Source organism: Oncorhynchus masou, chromosome 32, assembly GCF_036934945.1.
Source record: "Oncorhynchus masou masou isolate Uvic2021 chromosome 32, UVic_Omas_1.1, whole genome shotgun sequence".
NCBI classification, from domain to species: Eukaryota; Metazoa; Chordata; class Actinopteri; order Salmoniformes; family Salmonidae; genus Oncorhynchus; species Oncorhynchus masou.
In genome coordinates this window covers 65,779,687-65,801,777 of record NC_088243.1, presented here as the reverse complement: position 1 = coordinate 65,801,777, position 22,091 = coordinate 65,779,687, and the positions used below count along the sequence as shown (strand labels likewise).

The 22,091-nt window shown below is 43.0% G+C and overlaps 1 protein-coding gene across 6 annotated transcripts in view; it reads left to right on the top strand.

Moving 5' to 3' along the window:
- The first annotated feature begins 781 nt into the window (after positions 1–781).
- LOC135526484 (E3 ubiquitin-protein ligase RNF130-like) overlaps positions 782–22,091 on the top strand; it is a 73,685-nt gene continuing 52,375 nt past the window's right edge. Inside the window, exons 1-2 of one of the 6 annotated variants that reach the window (XM_064954891.1) lie at positions 787–931; positions 1,495–1,950. In XM_064954891.1, coding sequence (XP_064810963.1) covers positions 1,683–1,950 — 268 coding nt within the window. In that variant the 5' untranslated portion in view covers positions 787–931; positions 1,495–1,682. Of the gene's footprint in view, positions 1,951–22,091 lie in introns of all 6 variants that reach the window. The other 5 variants (XM_064954890.1, XM_064954892.1, XM_064954895.1 and 2 more) reach the window with 5 other exon arrangements.

The following is a 22,091-nucleotide window of genomic DNA, read 5'->3' as shown; positions in this document are numbered from 1 at the left end:
CTCATCCTCCCACATTATTCCTCCTAGTTATGATGTTAATAATGGCTGAAAGTCTGTACACTGGCCATGGACTGGAGAGACTCATCTCAAACTCCCCCGCTTCATCCTGAGTCTACTGTTGGCTGTTAGTTTTAAATCGACTGGCTTTTGTGCAGAGCACAGCACAGGTGGGAAAATACAAGAGCCTGTCAACAATGGATAGAGCGGGACCAGAGGGTATAGTGGCAAATGGACTAAGTAGTGGAACACCAAGGGAAGCCATTTTGTGTTCAGATTGGAACAGTGTAGCACACACACACACACTGTGTGTGAAGGGGATCCATCTTTGAGCAGGTGCTCCTTGTCTGGATGATTGTCATGTCTTTTGCTCCCTTTCCCCTGAAATTGGCCTTGGTGAAAACACTGTCATACAATCTCAAAATTCACAAGATTAGGCTACATAAAGAGATCTTTATAGCTTAGTTTGGTTTTGATAGCATAAACCTGTCACTGCAGGAGAGTGACATATTGGTTCCTCTAGTCAATAAGACTATAGCCTACCAGTTTAGAACATGTCTTGAAAACGTTTAACCTAATTGACTGCCTACAATTGGATATGAGGGACACTGTGACCAAACCACGCTTTATCAGTAGGCTATAATTTATTAAATAACGGTACCATTAATGTTGACAGGTGAGGTGATTGTAAGGCTATCTACAGGTGGCCGTCTTTTCAGATATTGAGATCGTTGGCGTGATGGTAGGCCTACAAGCGCAGCTGTCGTCCTCGTCTAAATCGCGCTGCGCTTGCGCTCTGTGGATCCAGAAGGCAAAGACCAGAGTGAATCGCATTATCGTTGTTTTGATGGCAAGGGCCACTGAACGTTCATAATAATAAAGCAAGTGAAGAGGTTTTGTATCAATATCGTTTTGGTTTGAGGAAATGGAGAAGGTAGGTACCGCGTCATGGCTTTCGAAGCTGTGAATCAATGCGAAAAAAATTGAACATTAGTGGCTACGAGCAAAGGTAGCTGGCAATCATTGGCACGCTATTGTGAACACATCAGTAATGACAGCTGTTCACTTGTGGCAATAATACACAGCTGTAACGTTAGCATATTTTAGAAATACATTGCCACTCAGACAGCGTGCCGGCTATTAAAAATCTGGATACGGTCTATAGGGTTTTCATAGCCTATGCATTAAAATTAGAAGGATATGTATTTGTTATCGGGATAGCCTACTAAGTACTCGAACGATATACATGCGCATTATAGTTGACATTAATATAGAGCCTATGATATTCAAATAAAGGGCTCTCCTTCGGTTTTCATGCGATTAAAGGTTAAATGGATTGTCTTGTAATATTAAGCAATTGACAGCAAATAAGAAAACTATAACAAGGATATTGTCATCTGCCCAAAGCCATTTAATGTCATTACTTCAGCTCGTCTCCCTACAGATCTAATATGCGCTTTTATTATTATGTATTGCTTCGTTCCAAATGAAGTGTAGGCTACACATGTATTGGAATAAGACAACTGTGTGAAGAGCACAGCATGTTATGACGGGACGCCACACGGAAGACGCCGAGCCTCTGTCTTTTTTATTTTTTTTGTGTGTGGGGGGAATCGTTGGAGTGGTTCGATTCCCTGAATAACAGCTTGGATGTAAAGGGGACATTACAGTAAGACATTCCGAAGATGCCCAAGAGGTGGACCACAGCAACGCCATGCAGCTATCTCCCGGTCGTCTTGTTGGTGCTCGTTCTGCCCAGATGTATACTGTCGATCCGTGCCGACAAAACCATCAGCAAGGAAGACCATGTTAGTGCTACGGTCAATGCCACCGTACTTGACTCAAAAGGCAATCCTAAACAAATTCTAACCAAGGACGATGGCATGTACGGACAGAATTCACCGAAAGTGGACGCGAAAGGAATCGTGATTGCACCTGCACCGAATCATGGAGGTAGGTTGGCACAAGTGTGCCACACTTGCTCCTTATACACAGGCAGACAATTCAAAAATTTGTTAAACTAATTGGTCTTTTGACCAATCAGCTATGTGATAAGAATTCGGCTGACTGTAAACGCATCCATTGTAGCCTACCTTTTACCGGTGATGCATCATTGCATGCATGTTAAAATGTATGGTATTAATGCATGCATTACTTTTTGTACTCTATTAGTGTATTTTTGAGTGATATTGAGGAATTGCCTTGTACTCAAGGTGTCAATAATACTACCCGCATACGCACACACTTTGCTTCTAAGTGAAACATGTTCCCATAAAACGTTCAAGTTCCAGACATTGCATCTGTGTAATCATCAACATCTGTGTGTGAATGAGAGAGAAATAATTTTCATACAGAGACCCTTTTTGTTATATTTTCTAAAAGCCTTTTATAACCTCTAACATCTTATGACACTAATTTAAAAGAATAAGGATCAAGGTTTGAGTTTGTCAAGCAATTTTATCTATAAAAACATTGAACTATTTGACTCTGCTAGTGATACACACAGTAAACCAGACAAATGCAGTGCCTCACCAAATGACACACGGTGACAAACTACTGTGACGATAAAGACCCTTTTGAAGGGCCTTCTACCAAACTGCTGCTGGATTAATAAATGTCCAATTGTTTAGGCAATATTTTCATGTTATTTCACGATGCAATATTATCACACTTTTTCTTCAGTAGTCGCATTTCCCCATCCGCCCCGGTTATGGGACCACGGGTTGGAAATAGACAATGTTTCTGCAAAGCTAAACTAATTTCTCAGAATATTAAAATAAATCTCTGACATGGACTACTTCCTGGAGATTTTCATTCACATTCTATTTCGTTCTGAACCGAGCACTATCTCATTTTCAAGATTTGCAAACAGTGGTAAATTCTCTGTTCAAATTTTAACCTGTAAGCTCACATGGGCTTTTTGGCTCTCCTTGCTGTGCAAACTCATATTTGCCCCATTTCCCTAAGCTGCTTGTTTGAGTGCCTTCGGGTTAATCTGGTTGTGGTAAACAGACTGGATACAGCTGTCCTGTGTCTCTCTCCTCAGCTTTCGGTAAACACTAAACAGCACCATCCCCTAAATAACTAAGTGTGTGTGTGTGTGTGACTGCATTACTGAGCATAATTTCACCCTATAGCTATGAACATTGTGTACTCTCTTTTGGTCCACTTCTCCCCTACTCCAACAACCATTAACCAGGTCTCTAAGCTACTGTAGTAGAACATTACATAGTGGGTAACTTAAATGTTTTAGCTGAATCATCCCGGTCCTTAGACTGTGTTGCATGTGTATTGCAGCGAAAGGCCAATGGGGATGTACTATGTTAATAATGCCACCAATGGGGAGGGGGGGGGGGACATATCATCTTTCTGGCGATCTTCACCGATCCTCTACGTCTGTGAGAGGAAGAAAGAGAGGAAGCAAGTAAACATCATTAAAAATGTTTCTACCTTTTTGTTCTTGGCATAAGGACTTTGTTCTGAACAGTTCTTTGTCTTGCTTGTTCACAAGGAACAAAAGATACCCTTTGAAAGGCTTTTACTCATCCCTTTGGAGGATGATATGGAACACGATAGGTGTGTAGTTGCTATGGAAACTGAAGTGGCCAGAAAAGCAGCACTACGGTTGCCATCCCTGTTGTGGGTAGAAGGCACCTTTTGATTTGTCCTAAGTGTATCATCAAACTTCAGTATGGGCAGCCTAAAGTAGTTACAATTCTCCTGTTCTTGTAATGTCCAAGTGTTTTATCAAGAACTTAATTGGTTGAAATCTGATTTAATGTAATTTAGCTTGTGTCCTTGACTCTACCTTGTTTTTGGTGTCGCTCGGGTTGATGACCAATCACCTAGTTTCCTTTGTCTGCTGCTGGTGCCGTAGTGGCAGTTTGGCCTTGGGGGAGTGGTGTGACCTGTGCTACAACCCTGCCAGTGATAGTCTAACCTCCAACCCCAGTCAGGCAAAATGGAACACCAACAGTATGTTAACAACCATATGACCAAAGGAAGGACTAATGTTCACCAAAGTAACAAATGGACTTGAGTTTGTATGACTTGGGCCATAGTTACTTGGTAGATCCCTGTTGTTGTGTATCACATCAACAGGGAAGTGCTATTAGTCATGATAAGGTTCTTCTGTTGAAGGGGTTACTGGACTGAAATAAAATTGGTTTCCCCGCTGGCCGCACTCTGCGAGTGCTATACAGGTGTCCGTTACTCTGCTTGCTCCATTGCGTCTGTACATAGGCGAGCAGGCACACTACCCTGTTTCTGGTCTTTCTTCAATTCAATAGGTCTGACAGAAATCAATCTCTTAGCACCACACGTGTACCTGACTCGATGGAATTATCATCAGCACTCCATTTGATTTCAAGGATGTCGCATGGCTGTTGACTGGAAAAAAAACCTTGCTTTGGCAGTCACCTGCATTCCATTTGACACTTGTGTTCGTATAGCTGAGGAAATGAGAAACAAAATGACTTAGCATAAGGTAGAAGTTGCCCGTGTAACATTTTATTCTAATGTAGCCTGTTCCTCAGTATGAGACTACAGCATCAAGCCTCTTTGATCAACCACCTTCACTTCTATCTATCCAACAATCCATCCACCTGTTTTGCAGAGTCACTAGTGCGAGGTGTGTTGCAGGCCCTTGGCTTCCAAATACTGTGCTCAAATTTTTCCGACTGCTATTATAAGAAATGTAACACGTTCTCCACCAGGACCCAATATTGTAAGGACTTCATAACATTGGCAAATATACTGCTGCAGTGGCTGCCAGCTGTCGCTTCTATGGAGGACATGAATAGAAATGGTAACAAAATCCTGGCATCATCAAACTCTGACTGGATTCTTGGCAGAATCAGAGCACCTATAATGTACAAATACTCTTTTCACATTGACCTTTCTTTGTCTGTAGCCTTTGAACCTTGACCCTTAGTTGTGCCTAGGACATTTTAATTCACACTACGCTCTGCTGATATTTTGAACCTTGAACTCTGTCTTTGGTCTGTTACTGTCAAATTACTCAAGGTGAGGTGTTCAAACCAATCGTATCCGTTTAATTCAGGTCCCTTTTTATATTAGGACAGTTTTTAATATCTTGTAACATTCTCACACAACCTTTTTCATATCCCCTTAATTAAAAATGATTTATTATACTGAGTGTGAGTACCGGTAGTACTTCAGGAGAGAAGTAAAAACATGATTTACAGCCTCCTCCAGATTCAGGGCCTCTTGGAACATAAACCAGTTGATTTAGCACTTCCTGCCTTTCCATCTATGGCTCTCTGTCTCTCTGGCTGCGGAACCGTATGACTGAGGCGGAAGACATATGGTGGGGAGATCAAACGATCAGAACCAAAGCTGTTCTGAGCCCATTCGGCGAACCATAAAGATGAGCAGTCCCTCTGATGAATCCTTGCCTTGCTGCTTCTCTCCTACGCTCCATTTACTTCGACAAGTCTCTCCTTACCACAGGTCTGACTCAGCAGCCATGATGATAAATCATTCCAGAAACTAGCCAACCTATCAAAACATTCAGCATCCCACTAACACCCAATCAGAATTAAGCCAGAGCAGCCTTGTCAGATGGATGGAGGCCTGACGTTAAAAAATACTTGGCCAACAAGACCATGTGTCATTGAAAACCCTATTATGCCATTGCATAGTTGCCGAGCCCAGGGATTTGAGGTGCTTGAGTGGGCACACATGGTGGTAAATGACCCTGGCAATGCGTGGCTCTGTAGGGATGTTGGCTAATTAGCCTCATCCCAGGCCATGGACGACCAACTCTCCCTAGCTACTGGGAAGAAGGAAGGACAACTGTCGGCTTGCGCAGTTATTTGTACTGTCCTTACAGGCTGCCACACTTGAAATTGTGCACAGCAAATGATGACCAAGGCCGGCCTACTCATTAGGCAGGATTAGAAGTCAGATTGAAGAGGGTGACCTTTTCTGAGCTAAACTGACCAAGACACGCCTCCAACAACACACAAAACCTCACATAATTCTGCCCAAAAACAATGACAATTTCTCTCAACCAGTGGCATATGGGCTTTTTAAGTGAGCGCTGATGCCGCCTTGGGATATGCAGTGCTCATTCTGTTAGACAGGGGCACAAAATATTTCACTTACCCATTCCAGGCGTGCCTCTCCAGGGTGCTGTTGTAGAGACGCATCGCTGCGGCGCTCCACCAATGTGCCGTCATAAAAATCATCTAACATAAACCATGTAGCAGATACTCTTTCTACCATATCCTGTCTGTGGCCTTTTCTGCAGCCTGTAGGCTGGCGATACAATGTAATGAGAGAGACACTTTTTACATCATGCAGGTTTCTCCGACCAAATAGTCTAACCTAAATGGCACCCAATCAAATAAAAAATGTGCTGACATGTTAACAAACATATCCTAAAAACACGAGAGTTAAAAGTAAAATGGACCATATGGAATGGACAATCAGGCTACTCACAACTGCTGTCCAGGAGTTTCTTTCTGTTGGCTAAATTGTCATGATCAATGGTTTCAAGTTTGAATATGTACATTTTTGACGAGCTGATCTTAGCGAAAAATAAAATACTTAGCGGGACATGCAATGTAAACACATTACAAATAGGCTCAGGCCAAGTCATAGACTGTTTGTTCTCTCTGCTACCTCACGGAAAGCGGCAGCGGACCACCAAGTCTGGGACCAAAAGGCTCTTTAATAGCTTCTACGCCAAGCCATAAGACCGCTGAATAGCTAATCAAATGGCTAACTGAACTATTTGCATTGACCCTCTTATTTTATTACTGTTGTTTTGCACAGGCTCGATGTACACTCACTGGACTCTAACCACACACTGACACATGCTACACTGACACTCCAACACACACTTGCATATTGACACCATACACACACACTCACATTCCTTCACACTCTTCACGTACGCTGCTGCTACTCTGTTTTTATTATCTATGCCTACTCACTTTACCCCTACCTACATGTACATATTACCTCGACTAACCCGTTCCCCTGTACATTCATTCGGCGCATGTGACCAATACAATTCTATTTGACAAATATTGGTAGCTGATATTCAGAGCTTAAGTAGCCAACATGATTAGTCACAGGAATCAGGACGAGTGAAGCCTATGCAATGGCCTGTTTTACAAATGGTGGGCCTAACACATGGATGGGCATTCATACAATTCTATTGCAGGCCTATATTCCAGTAAGGACAGACCAATGTCTTTAGGATGTCTTTTTCTGTGCTGTCCAGACCAGTAGCCTTTGTTTGGGGCATTCCAGACCAGCAATGATTTCCATGGACAGGTTCGGTCTGGACCAGCCTTGATTTGACCCAAACCTAGACGTCTATGTGTGGTTCAGATTTTGTCTGTTATGGACCGGCCTTGATTTAGAAATGACAACGTCTTTTTAAATTTCATTCAAACCTGATTTAAACATCCAGAAAAATAAGCATTTCCCATGTTTCAAATTAATTTCTGTTAATTCAGAACTGAAAATTAACCTGATATCAACGTCCGGAAAATAGAGATTTTAGTTTTGCAGGGCAGCAATATTTTCGTCTCACCTTGGGCGGCAGAATAGCCAGGACCTGCTTATAGCTGTACTACTGTATGCCTTGTGAACTTCCTCTCAGTATCGCTGTATCTACTGAATCACACAATTAATATTCAAAAGGAATTTGGGTGGTAACATGTAATACCATACAACTTACACTCTGGTCAGTGGTGACCATTGACAACCTTGGTAGTGGTGTTCCATCCAGTGTTCTGCTATTAGACTGCAGCGTATTATTTCTATTGTGTGCTGTTAGCTAAGGCCCGGTGAATGTGAGTGAGGGAAGCCCTGGAGCAGATTGAGGGAGAGATCAGTCTCCTAAGCCCTCAGTGATGGTGACGAATGGGACGTTTTTGATTGGCGGAAGGGTGGTGAGTTGAACAGAACGCTCCATCCGCTTTATTAAGGAGAAAAATGTGCCGTTAAATGGCCCCACCAGCCTAGCCACAGAGACAAGATGAATGTGAGCACAAAGGGCAGCAGCATGGCACTCTCTGTCATAACGACATCTCTCTGGAGTTTTACTGGGGTTTTACTATACTGTACATTTGGTATTGTTGGTATATTGAATAAGTCCCAGTTGGTTGTCTGTGGTAGGGTGGATGCCATGTGCCCTGCACAATTCAGACGTTTGTTAGCCTTTTGTTATTTGATTGATTTTGGATCCCCATTAGCCAACGCCAATGGCAACAACTAGTCTTACTGGGGTTCGAGATATAACGGAAAATGCATTACAGACAAGACTTTACAATTGACGTACATTTTAAAAACATGAACATGTAGTGTGTGTGTGCGCACCTCAGTTACACATGTCAGTACATACACACAACAGGTAGGTCACATTGGGGAGAGGTGTTGTGCCCTGAGCTGTTACTTTATTTTAATTTTTTAAACCATGGATTTACTTGTACAGGATGATGCCCGAGGGATTGACATTCATGACAGAATTCCACTCACTCACTCACCAGCATCTTTATTACTATCCAGAATTTTGAATTATAAGGTTATTTGAGTGAATAAGTAGGCTATAATAACCTTCCCTTGACCCTGTCCTTAAGAGGGCGTCTATATAATTCCTGTGTGAGATTGTTACCTCAGAGCGGTCTTGCAGGCTCCCTGTGTGAGTCGGGTGAGCTCATGTAGTATGTTTCCCAGCACCAGTCCTCGAGTACCTCCCAACAGCACACATTTTTGTTGGGGGTACTCAAGCACTGGAGTTGAGAAACACTGTATTACATCAATGTTTTAGAGCTTTCTTGGTTGAAAAACCCTTCTGGTAAAGATACAGTATGTTCACTATTAGCCCTATTCGTACGCGACTAAAAATGTGTCAAATTGCAGGAAATGAACTCGACAACATAGAGAAAAGAAATGTCAGTTTGAGGTCGCAAGATGGGCTCTGTATGGATGTGGGCACGCAGAGCCACTGTGGCACTATTTTTATGGCCCCCACCCACATCAGTTTTCGAGCTTTCTTGGTTGAAAAAACGAATCTGGTAAAGATACAGTATGTTCACTAATAGCCCTATTCATACGAGACTAGTATTACTATAGAACGTTCGTTATGTGATCATTACCCCAGCATGTCCGTTTTGCAGTGATCGATTGGGATGGGATGAGTTTTCCCAAACTGTCCTTGTAATTATTTGTTTTCCCTCCATTCAAAATTATGACGGAAGCCTGGAGGCTCCTTTAGGTGTGAAGATATTTCATGTCTATTGATAACCTAATGGCCTTCAGTTTGGAGAAAGTCAAAATAATAATGCATGTCAATACTTCTTTTAAAAGAGAAGTTTGGCAAGTTTATATGACAAAACAGATCCTTCATCTGTAGGCTACATGCATAGCACTTTGTTTTAAGCATCAATTTGTTCCCATTTTCTTACCCAAACTGGATGCAGCACCTGTTTTAAACTCTGTAATATCCCTCAAAACACAGGGATGACGATTCACACGGTATACGTATTATCACAGGGGTGACGATTCACACGGTATACGTATTATCACAGGGGTAACGATTCACACGGTATACGTATTATCACAGGGGTAACGATTCACACGGTATACGTATTATCACAGGGGTGACGATTCACACGGTATACGTATTATCACGGGTGACGATTCACACGGTATACGCATTATCACAGGGGTGACGATTCACACGGTATACGTATTATCACAGGGGTGACGATTCACACGGTATACGTATTATCACAGGGGTGACGATTCACACGGTATACGTATTATCACAGGGGTGACGATTCACACGGTATACGTATTATCACAGGGGTGACGATTCACACGGTATACGTATTATCACAGGGGTGACGATTCACACGGTATACGTATTATCACAGGGGTGACGATTCACACGGTATACGTATTATCACAGGGGTGACGATTCACACGGTATACGCATTATCACAGGGGTGACGATTCACACGGTATACGTATTATCAGAGGACCTGGGAGTTTGTTGAAAATGTGACATGGCAGATTCGGGCAAGACTAAAACAACAGATATGGTGATTTGTGCTTGGGCATACTTAAGACACCTCTGAAATGCCTGTTGAGATACTTCTGCAAAACGCCAGACGAGGTTTCAGTTTAACACCACTGCATGTCACAACATCCCATGTTTTGACAGTTTCACTTTGAGGTTAGCTTTGCACTGCTGTGATGTTCAGTACACAGGTGTCCTTCCTCTAAATGCCGCTGTATATACGCCATCATGCCGAGTAAATAGAAGTTGGATGTCAAAGAGGAACAGGTGCTTTCGTGACATCAAACCCCACCAACATCTCGCAAACGGTTGGCACCATGTAAAGTGTTGTTGATTCTTGCCACGATACCAGCAGCAGTTTTCCTGTGTTATCGGGTCAGATTCAAGCTTCCTGTTGTTCCACCAACTGCGTAGTGCAACATTGCTCTGAGTCACCCCACACAACTCTTAGTCTGATTCAATATCTCACCCAAGAAAGCGCTTCAGGAACAACATTCTGAATTGCACCGTAATGGTCAGATATTAGTAGGAATGAAAATGACCCTGTTGAAAACTTCAGCATTGTCTTTGTGGTGACGTGCACTATAAATGGTGGTTTCCAGTCCTGTGTTTTTCAAGGCCCTTTGCAATAAGGGCTAGTGCAAATGCTCTATTGTTTCCGCTGAGACATTACCATACATGCATGTAGGGTTTTTAAGCCTGAGAACAAGGCCACGCCTCCAGTGGTTGAATATCTATGGAGTCAGCTTATTAGTAAGTTGATTTGCCAATTGGCTTACCAGTTCAAATGTTGGTCAACTCATTTCATATTAACTTACCTCGGGTGAAAAGAATAAAGAGTACTTCATAATTTCAAGCAGCAATACTCTGCTCATTGATAACCCAGAGTGCCTGTGGGTGTTCAATTCACATCTTTCCACTATAGCCAATGTCCCAAATTTAGAATGCCAATGATGATTAAAACAAACTCTGTGACCCTTAATTACTGTCTACCCATTTAATGAGTATTGATGGCAGCGTAGGCATCTGGGATACCATTCACCCTCAGGCACTCTGGGTAATCATCATTATGCTCTGTGCTTGTCATATTGTGTGTATGTGTCGTGTACACATAGTGATTTACTTGCAACTTTTCTGGGGTATATTGCAAGCTTTTGATTTGATCCCATCACTTCATATGAGATGGAATACTGTGCTCCCTCCATCTCTTTGAACAGTAGGCCAACTTCATCATTTTCACAGTCAGGGTGGCTTAGCCATCTAATGTCAGCCCTGACATTGATACAGTATGGAGCATTGTGTGTGGGTGGGTCTGTGCTTGTCCTGTGCGCATGTCCCAACTGCCAATTCCTCAAAGACCGACCTTAATTGTCACTACTAAGCGCCAAAACCATCAAATGCAGCTAAAACCATCCAATGCTGAGAGAAACTGTTCAACGTGGTAAAGTCATTTTTCCCTGGAAGGGTTGCTGCTACTGCTACCTCTGCTACTACTGCTACCCCTACTACTACCGCTACTACCCCTGGTACTGCTACCCCTGCTACTACCGCTACTACCACTGCTACTGCTACCCCTGCTACGACCACTACCGCTGCTGCTACTACCGCTGCCACCGCTGCTGCTGCTACTACTACTGCTGCTGCTACTACTACTACTACTACTACTACTACTGCTGCTACCCCTACTACTGCTGCTACTGCCACCCCTGCTACGACCACTACCGCTGCTGCTACTACCGCTGCCACCGCTGCTACTACTACTGCTGCTGCTACTACTACTACTACTACTACTGCTACCCCTGCTACTACTACTACCGCTGCTCCTAATACTACTACCGCTGCTACTGTTACCCCTGCTGCTACTACTACTACTACTGCTGCTACTACTGCTACCGCTGCTGGTACTACTGCTACCGCTGCTACTACTACTACTACTACTACTACTACTACTTTTCTGTGAAATGCGTACTTACGAGCCCTTTCCCAACAATGCAGAGTTCAAAAGTAAGACATTTGCTTAAAAAAAAGTTATTTTATTGTTTTACTAATTCCAAGACTAGAGCCACCCAGTGGTCTGAGGCACTGCTTCAGTGCTGGCTGTGCTATTAGAAGGGTTAGGGGAAGGTTTGGCCGGCAGGAATGTCCTTGTCCCTTCGCGCTCTAGTGACTCTTGTGGCGGGCCAGGCGCATGCACACTGACACGGTCGCCAGGTGTACGGTGTACTGGTTAAGCGGGCATTGTGTCAAGAAGCATTGTGGCTTGGTTGGGTTGTGTTTTGGAGGACGCGCAGCTCTCGACCTTCGTCTCTCCCGAGTCTGTTCGGGAGTTGCAGAGATGGGACAGGACTGTAACTACCAATTTAGATACCACGAAATTGGGGAGAAAAAGTGCAGAGGTACGAGGTAAATGAGGGTGTGTGTTTGCCTACCTTCACCACCTGGGGGCTGCAGAAAGTCCAGTATCCAGTTGCAGAGAGAGGTGTTCAGTCCCAGGGACCTTAGCTTAGTGATGAGCTTGGAGGACACTATGGTGTTGAACGATGAGCTGTAGAAAACAAACAGCATTCTCAGGTAGGTATTCCTTTGCCATTTCTCACATGGAGAAATGTGGAGTGCAATTGAGATTGCGTCATCTGTGGATCTGTTGGGGTGGTATGCGAATTGGAGTGGGTCTAGGCTAGGGTGTCTGAGATGGTGTTGATGTGAGCTATAACCAGCTTTTCAAAGCATTTCATGGCTACAGATGTGAGTGCAATTGTTTGGACATGATTTAGAAAGAAACACGTGCGAGTAACTTATGTAAATTAGATTGTTCTATATTTAATTTTCAATACATTTTGCAAACATTTCTAAAAACGTGTTTTCACTTTGTCATTATGGGGTGTTTGTGTAGATGTGAGAAGAGAAATTATTTTAATGCATTTTGAATTCCGGCTGTAAGACAACAAAATAAGTCTGAAGGCACTGTAAATGTTCAGAAATGGGATAGTGCTGACACTCCAACGATAGTGGCTAAATTGAATCTGTCCAAATTCGCCTGGAAGGCAGTTTGTTAAGATTAAACTACCATTTTGTGTGCATATCTTCCCCTGTACATTGTTATACGTTATATGTTCACATCATACACACACTCACACCCTTAAAGGTGCGATCTGCAGTTGCTGCATCCATTTTTAGACTTTTGAATTAATGATGTACAGTGGGGCAAAAAAGTATTTAGTTAGCCACCAATTGTGCAAGTTCTCCCACTTAAAAAGATGAGAGGCCTGTACAAACAAGCAAGATTTCTGGCGCTCACAGACCTGTAACTTCTTCTTTAAGAGGCTCCTCTGTCCTCCACTCGTTACTTGTATTAATGGCACCTGTTTGAACTTGTTATCAGTATAAAATACACCTGTCCACAACCTCAAACAGACACACTCCAAACTCCACTATGGCCAAGACCAAAGAGCTGTCAAAGGACAACAGAAACAAAATTGTAGACCTGCACCAGGCTGGGAAGACTGAATCTGCAATAGGTAAGCAGCTTGGTTTGAAGAAATCAACTGTGGGAGCAATTATTAGGAAATGGAAGACATACAAGACCACTGATAATCTCCCTCGATCTGGGGCTCAATGCAAGATCTCACCCCGTGGGGTCAAAATGATCACAACAACGGTGAACAAAAATCCCAGAACCACATGGGGGGACCTAGTGAATGACCTGCAGAGAGCTGGGACTAAAGTAACAAATCCTACCATCAGTGACACACTACGCCGCCAGGGACTCAAATCCTGCAGTGCCTGACGTGTCCCCCTGCTTAAGCCAGTACATGTCCAGGCCCGTCTGAATTTTGCTAGAGAGCATTTGGATGATCCAGAAGAAGATTGGGAGAATGTTATATGGTCAGATGAAACCAAAATAGAACTTTTTGGTAAAAACTCAACTCGTCTTGTTTGGAGGACAAAGAATGCTGAGTTGCATCCAAAGACCACCATACCTACTGTGAAGCATGGGGTTGGTAACATCATGTTTTGGGGCTGTTTTTCTGCAAAGGGACCAGGACGACTGATCCGTGTAAAGGAAAGAATGAATGGGGCTATGTATCGTGAGATTTTGAGTGAAAACCACCTTCCATCAGCAAGGGCATTGAAGATGAAACGTGGCTGGGTCTTTCAGCATGACAATGATCCCAAACACACCGCCCGGGCAACAAAGGAGTGGCTTCGTAAGAAGCATTTCAAGGTCCTGGAGTGGCCTAGCCAGTCTCCAGATCTCAACCCCATAGAAAATCTTTGGAGGCAGTTGAAAGTCTGTGTTGCCCAGCAACAGCCCCAAAACATCACTGCTCTAGAGGAGATCTGCATGGAGGAATGGGCCAAAATACCAGCAACAGTGTGTGAAGACTTACAGAAAACATTTGACCTCTGTCATTGCCAACAAAGGGTATATAACAAAGTATTGAGAAACTTTTGTTATTGACCAAATACTTATTTTCCACCATAATTTGCAAATAAATTCATAAAAAATCCTACAATGTGATTTTTCTGGATTTTTTTTCCCCCTCATTTTGTCTGTCATAGTTTAAGTGGACCTATGATGAAAATTACAGGCCTCATCTTTTTAAGTGGGAGAACTTGCACAATTGGTGGCTGACTAAATACTTTTTTGCCCCACTGTATACCCATTGATTTTTGAAGAATATATTTTACTCATTTGTTTGTAAACAAACACTGTATAGCCTCTAACTTTTTAATTGTTAGATCGTCAGTCCTTGTATCCCTAGCTCTGTCTGTGTTTGAGGTTACATTGCCCCATCCCTCAGCTCTTTACCAAATCAATGGCAGGGTGGCACTTACTATTGTTTGAACTGCAGATTGCCACTTTAAATCATCCTTCCTGAATGAGTGCCTGTTCATTAGGCTAAAATGAACGTCAGGCATGGTTCTCACGGCATTGAGTGAAGTCAATAGAAGTCGTCCTGACTGCAGCCTTTTTACAGTGAACAGTCAAGTACTGTACCTCTCTACCAGTTGTCTCTCCTAAGAGCTATTGACCTGCTGCTCACTTTTTACCAGGCTGTGTATGAAGTATGCACTTCTTTTGTGTTTGGGGCACATTTGGGTTGTTAGTTTTGTGCATGTGTGTTAAGTCTTGACGGCCTGTGTATGATTCATTTAGTGAATATGTAGATATAGACATACACACATATAACAGGACTGACTCAATGAGCCACACACACATGTAGAGTAAATCCTACAGGGACAGTGAGCATCTGCTCCCTAGTGTTGACACTGCAGCCTGATGAATATTACACTGTCTGTCTCTGAGTGCGTGTCCATGGAAGGTGAATCTACAGGATGCAGACCATGCCGCCACCATGCACCAGAGGGAAAGAGGGGTAAAAACACACACACACACACACCCTCACTCACAGAATACACTATCAATCCCCAGTCCCTAGGACACACACCCTCACTCACAGAATAAACTATCAATCACCACTCCCTAGTACACACACACACACACACACACACACACACACACACAAGCTCACATTACAGTATTTTAATGCATGGATCCATCAGTGCTGATTTGAGTGTTTACGGGAACAAGAAAGGACGCTGAAACAAGCAGAAACACTCGCTTCTCCTTCCTAGCCTTTCTGAACCACAATCAATGTCTTTGACCTTGTATTGTATCAGTCCAACCTCTATCAGCCCTCTGTGGGCTGGGTCTCTGCTATTAAACAGTAGAACCGCTGGGCCTCTGGACCTCCCCCCTTCATTCTAATGAGCAGTCTAACTGTGTAATTAATACATTTCATATATGCTATTGCGAAATTAATAATTTGGTTGCATTTATGAAAGTCTTAGTTAACATTACAATACTGTAGGCCATATGTAAACAACATATTACAACTATGAAACAGAACATGTGTTGGAACGCGGTAAGAGCATCTTTTTATAATGACGCACAGTCAAATGATGAAAACATAAGTAGCCTAAACATCACTTTAAGCACCAAGTGTGCTTGATAAATAGTGAAAATCAGCACAGAAGCAATTATTATAATGAATGTGTCAGTATGACAGCAGTCAAAAAATGTAAATTATTGTCAGCTCGTGCTTAAATGGTGTGCATCTTCAGGCAATGGCATCAATCGGAGCATGTCCATGTCACATAAACAATGAAAGATGGTGAGTGGGTTGCTGATGTTTTATGCTTGGAATGTAAGGCCAGCTCTTTGGAATGATATTTTGTGCTGATAATAGCCCGTAGCATTGTCACCATTTATTTTGGTGGTGGCACGGGCACATGCTCAGTGCGCATCAATCTGTTTTTGTTTTTTTAAGATTATAATTAGAATAGATGAATATGATAGAATGGGACACTGTTCATTCACAATTGGTGATTATATAATTATGCATAGTTCGCTTCCACTCGCTCATTATCTCACCCAATCTCCCCTTTCTTCCCCATCATACTGACACTTTATTGCTTAGTTACGAGCCCTTTTCCAACAATGTTCTCTCCTCACCGTTTCATTTGCTGTTATGTGTGAAATTAGTTTCTGTGTGGTTTAGGTTCGATTCCTGGCTGTGTCACAACCAGCCGTGACCAGGAGCCCCATGGGGCGGCACACAATTGGCCCAGCGTCGTCTGGGTTAGAAGGTTTGGCCGGTGGTATTTCCTTGGCTGGGTACGTCTCTAAAAGCTATCCCCACCTGGATTGTGCAACATTTATCAATTATTATTTTTAAAAAGCTCTGTAAAATTCATTGTTGTCATTGCTAGACAACCATTTTCAGGTATTGCCCTAGATTTTGAAGTAGAGAATATTTTGTCAAAACTGTAACTTGGCCACTCAGGAACATTCTCTGTCTTCTTGGAAAGCAACTCAAGTGCAGATTTGGCTTTGTGTTTTAGGGTATTGTCCTGCTGAATGGTAAATTCATCTCTGTGTCTGGCGGAAAGCAGACTGAATCAGGTTTTCCTCTAGGATTTTACATTTACATTACATTTACATTTAAGTCATTTAGCAGACGCTCTTATCCAGAGCGACTTACAAATTGGTGAATTCACCTTCTGACATCCAGTGGAACAGCCACTTTACAATAGTGCATCTAAATCATTTAAGGGGGGTGAGAAGGATTACTTTATCCTATCCTAGGTATTCCTTGAAGAGGTGGGGTTTCAGGTGTCTCCGGAAGGTGGTGATTGACTCCGCTGTCCTGGCGTCGTGAGGGAGTTTGTTCCACCATTGGGGGGCCAGAGCAGCGAACAGTTTTGACTGGGCTGAGCGGGAACTGTACTTCCTCAGTGGTAGGGAGGCGAGCAGGCCAGAGGTGGATGAACGCAGTGCCCTTGTTTGGGTGTAGGGCCTGATCAGAGCCTGGAGGTACTGCGGTGCCGTTCCCCTCACAGCTCCGTAGGCAAGCACCATGGTCTTGTAGCGGATGCGAGCTTCAACTGGAAGCCAGTGGAGAGAGCGGAGGAGCGGGGTGACGTGAGAGAACTTGGGAAGGTTGAACACCAGACGGGCTGCGGCGTTCTGGATGAGTTGTAGGGGTTTAATGGCACAGGCAGGGAGCCCAGCCAACAGCGAGTTGCAGTAATCCAGACGGGAGATGTCAGGTAGGACGCAATCCAAGCGTGGGCCGCGCCGAAGATGCCCAACTCGGAGAGGGTGGAGAGGAGGATCTGATGGTTCACAGTATCGAAGGCAGCCGATAGGTCTAGAAGGATGAGAGCAAAGGAGAAAGAGTTAGCTTTAGCAGGGCGGAGCGCCTCCGTGATACAGAGAAGAGCAGTCTCAGTTGAATGACTAGTCTTGAAACCTGACTGATTTGGATCAAGAAGGTCATTCTGAGAGAGATAGCGGGAGAGCTGGCCAAGGACGGCACGTTCAAGAGTTTTGGAGAGAAAAGAAAGAAGGGATACTGGTCTGTAGTTGTTGACATCGGAGGGATGGAGTGTAGGTTTTTTCAGAAGGGGTGCAACTCTCGCTCTCTTGAAGACGGAAGGGACGTAGCCAGCGGTCAGGGATGAGTTGATGAGCGAGGTGAGGTAAGGGAGAAGGTCTCCGGAAATGGTCTGGAGAAGAGAGGAGGGGATAGGGTCAAGCGGGCAGGTTGTTGGGCGGCCGGCCGTCACAAGAAGCGAGATTTCATCTGGAGAGAGAGGGAGAAAGAGGTCAGAGCACAGGGTAGGGCAGTGTGAGCAGAACCAGCGGTGTCGTTTGACTTAGCAAACGAGGATCGGATGTCGTCGACCTTCTTTTCAAAATGGTTGACGAAGTCATCTGCAGAGAGGGAGGAGGGGGGGAGGATTCAGGAGGGAGGAGAAGGTGGCAAAGAGCTTCCTAGGGTTAGAGGCAGATGCTTGGAATTTAGAGTGGTAGAAAGTGGCTTTAGCAGCAGAGACAGAGGAGGAAAATGTAGAGAGGAGGGAGTGAAAGGATGCCAGGTCCGCAGGGAGGCGAGTTTTCCTCCATTTCCGCTCGGCTGCCCGGAGCACTGTTCTGTGAGCTCGCAATGAGTCGTCGAGCCACGGAGCGGGAGGGGAGGACCGAGCCGGCCTGGAGGATAGGGGACATAGAGAGTCAAAGGATGCAAAAAGGGAAGAGAGGAGGGTTGAGGAGGCAGAATCAGGAGATAGGTTGGAGAAGGTATGAGCAGAGGGAAGAGATGATAGGATGGAAGAGGAGAGAGTAGCGGGGGAGAGAGAGCGAAGGTTGCGACGGCGCGATACCATCCGAGTAGGGGCAGTGTGGGAAGTGTTGGATGAGAGCGAGAGGGCAAACAGAATGCCTTGTGGCAAACAGAATGCATGTATTGGAATATTTGCATTCTGTACATCCTTCTTTTCACTCTGTCAGTAAGGTTAGTATTGTGGAGTAACTTCAATGTTGTTGATCCAGCCTCAGTTTTATCCTATCACCGCCATTTAAAGTCTGTAACTGTTTTAGTCACCATTGGCTTCATGGTGAAATCCTTTAGAGGTTTCCTTCCTCTCCGGTACTGAGTTAAGTGTGCCTGTATTCTTTGTGGTGACTGGTTGTATTGATACACCATCCAAAGTGTAAATCTTAACTTCACCATGCTCGAAGGGATATTCAATGTCTGCTTTAAAAAATTGTATATACCAATAGGTGCCCTTCTTTTCGAGGCATTGGAAAACCTCTCTGGTCTTTGTGGTTGAATCTGTGTTTGAAATTCAATGCTCAACTAAAACCTTACAGATTATTGTATGTGTGGGGTACAGAGATGAGGTAGTCATTAAAAAAAGTATGTTAAACACTGTTAATACACACAGTGAGTCCATGCAACGTGTGTGGCTTAAGCTAATTCTTACTCCTGAACTTATTTAGGCTTGACATAACAAATATGTTGAATCCTTATTGAATCTACATTTGAGCTTTTCATTTTTAATTAATTTGTAAAAATACAAATAAAACACAATTCCACTGACACGATGTGGTATTTTGTGTAGGCCAGTGACAGATCTCAATTTAATCATTTTTAAATTCTGGCTGTAACACAACAAAATGTGGAAAAAGTCAAGGGGTGTGAATACTTTCTGAAGGCACTGTCAAAAGTAGTGAATTATATAAGGAAAAGGGTGCCATTTTAGATATTTTGTTATGGGTTTCCCGCTGTAATGAAAAGCTTTGCATGGCTTGTACACAACTTTAGCGATGCAAAGGGTCGGGAACTTTCCAGTACATTTCAGGAATTTTTTTCTGAAATTTTCCATGGGAAGTTAAGCCTTGGAATTAGGAATTTTGCTTAAATTCATCAAAGTTAGTTTAACAGTGAACCTTTTTTTGTGGGATACACACAAGGCAATTCTAGGTCTTGTTGCATATTTTGGTTAAACTATCCCCAATTCAATGGAATTGCAACCCTCTGCATGCACAGTGCATTCTTCCATCACATGTACAGCTAATTCTCAAGATCTCGAACACTAATGAGGTGCTATTGAGTCCACACTACTACACTGTCTGAACCAAGGACTACATGTTTTCTGGAAAGTTTTGATTACGATACTGGGTTGGGTGAATATTTTTTATGACATGTTTTTTTTCGTTAACGAGTAAATAGTAGCTTACAGCTTACAGCAAAGTGTATTTAAATATTTTCTAACTTGTTAACAATTTCTGCTAGTTAGTTTATGCTACCATGTGGGTTTTAGCTTGCTTGAACCTTGGGTCACCTTAAATTACATTTTTGGGTATTGAATCAGATGGCTCATTCATCACAAAGCCCACTGAAATTGAGAACTTATTTTCTTATCTTGCCAATGAAAAAGTAATTAAACTTAGGGATGACATGCCAGCAACAAACGCTGACACTACACATCCAAGTACATCGGAGCAAATTATGAAAGACAAGAATTGTAATTTTGAATTCCTTAAAACCTCTCTGGGATATGTGGGACGGTAGCGTCCCACCTGGCCAACATCCAGTGAAAATGCAGAGTGCCAAATTCAAATAAATTACTATAAAAATGTAACTTTGATGAAATCACACATTCAATATACCAAATTAAAGCTACACTTGTTGTGAATCCAGCCAACGTCTGTCTCAGATTTAAAAAATGCTTTACGGCGAAAGCAAACTATGCTATTATCTGAGGATAGCACCCCAGTGAACGAAGAGAGAAAAGCATATTTTAATCTTGCAGGCACGATAAAAATATAATTCATGCCTTTGACGAGCTTCTTCTGTTGGCACTCCAATATGTCCCATAAACATCACAAATGGTCCTTTTGTTCGATTTAATTCCGTCGATATACATTTGATCCAGAAAAAAACTGGTTCCAACTTGCTCAATGTGACTACAAAATATCTCAAAAGTTACCTGTAAGCATTGTCCAAACATTTCAAACTACTTTTGTAATACAACTCAAGGTATTTTTTTACGGAAATAATCAATACAATTGAAGACGGCATATACTGTGTTCAATACCGGAGGATAACAAAGTGGAGCGTGTTTTCAGGTCACGCGCCTCCAACGAAGAGTACTCTTCCCTCGAGCCTCATTCTGCACAGTGTTACTTCTTCATTTCTCAAAGGAAAAACCTCAACCAATTTCTAAAGACTGTTGACATCCAGTGGAAGCGATAGGAACTCCAAGAAAGTCAATTAGAAATCTGGATTCTCAATGAAAACCCATTTGAAAAGAGCAAACCTCACCAACAAAACCTTTCAGATTTTTTTTCCTCTGGGTTTTGCCTGCCAAATAAGTTCTGTTATACACAGACATAATTCAAACAGTTTTAGAAACTTCAGAGTGTTTTCTATCCAATACTAATAATATGCATATCTTAGCTTCTGGGTCTGAGTAGCAGGCCATTTACTTTGGACACGCTTTTCATCCGGACGTGAAAATACTGCCCCCTGTCACAAAGAAGTTAGTCAGTGTGGAAGAGGTGAAAAAATTGTCTATCAACAATGACAAGCCACTGGGGTCTGACAATCTGGATGGATAATAGCAGACGATAATGCCACTCCTATTTGCCACATCTTCAATTTAAGCCTACTGGAGAGCGTGTGTCCTCAGGCCTGGAGAGAAGCTAAAGTCATTCCACTACCTAAGAATAGTAAAGCCCCCTTTACTGGCTCAAATAGCAGAGCAATCAGCCTGTTACCAACCCTTAGTAAACTTATGGAAAAAATTGTGTTTGACTAGATACAATGCTATTTCACAGTAAAACAAATTGACGACAGAATTTCAGCATGTTTATAGGGAAAGCCACTCGACAAGTACAGCACTTACATAAATGACTGATGGTTGGCTGAGATAAATTGATGATAAAATGATTGTGGGGGCTGTATTGTTAGACTTTAGTGCAGCTTTTGACATTATCGATCATAGTCTGCTGCTGGAAAAATGTATGTGTTATGGCTTTACACCCCCTGCTATAATGTGGATAAAGAGTTACTTGTCTAACAGAACACAGAGGGTGTTCTTTAATGGAAGCCTCAAATATAGTCCAGTTAGAATCAGGAATTCCCCAGGGTAGCTGTTTAGGCCCCTTTTTTTC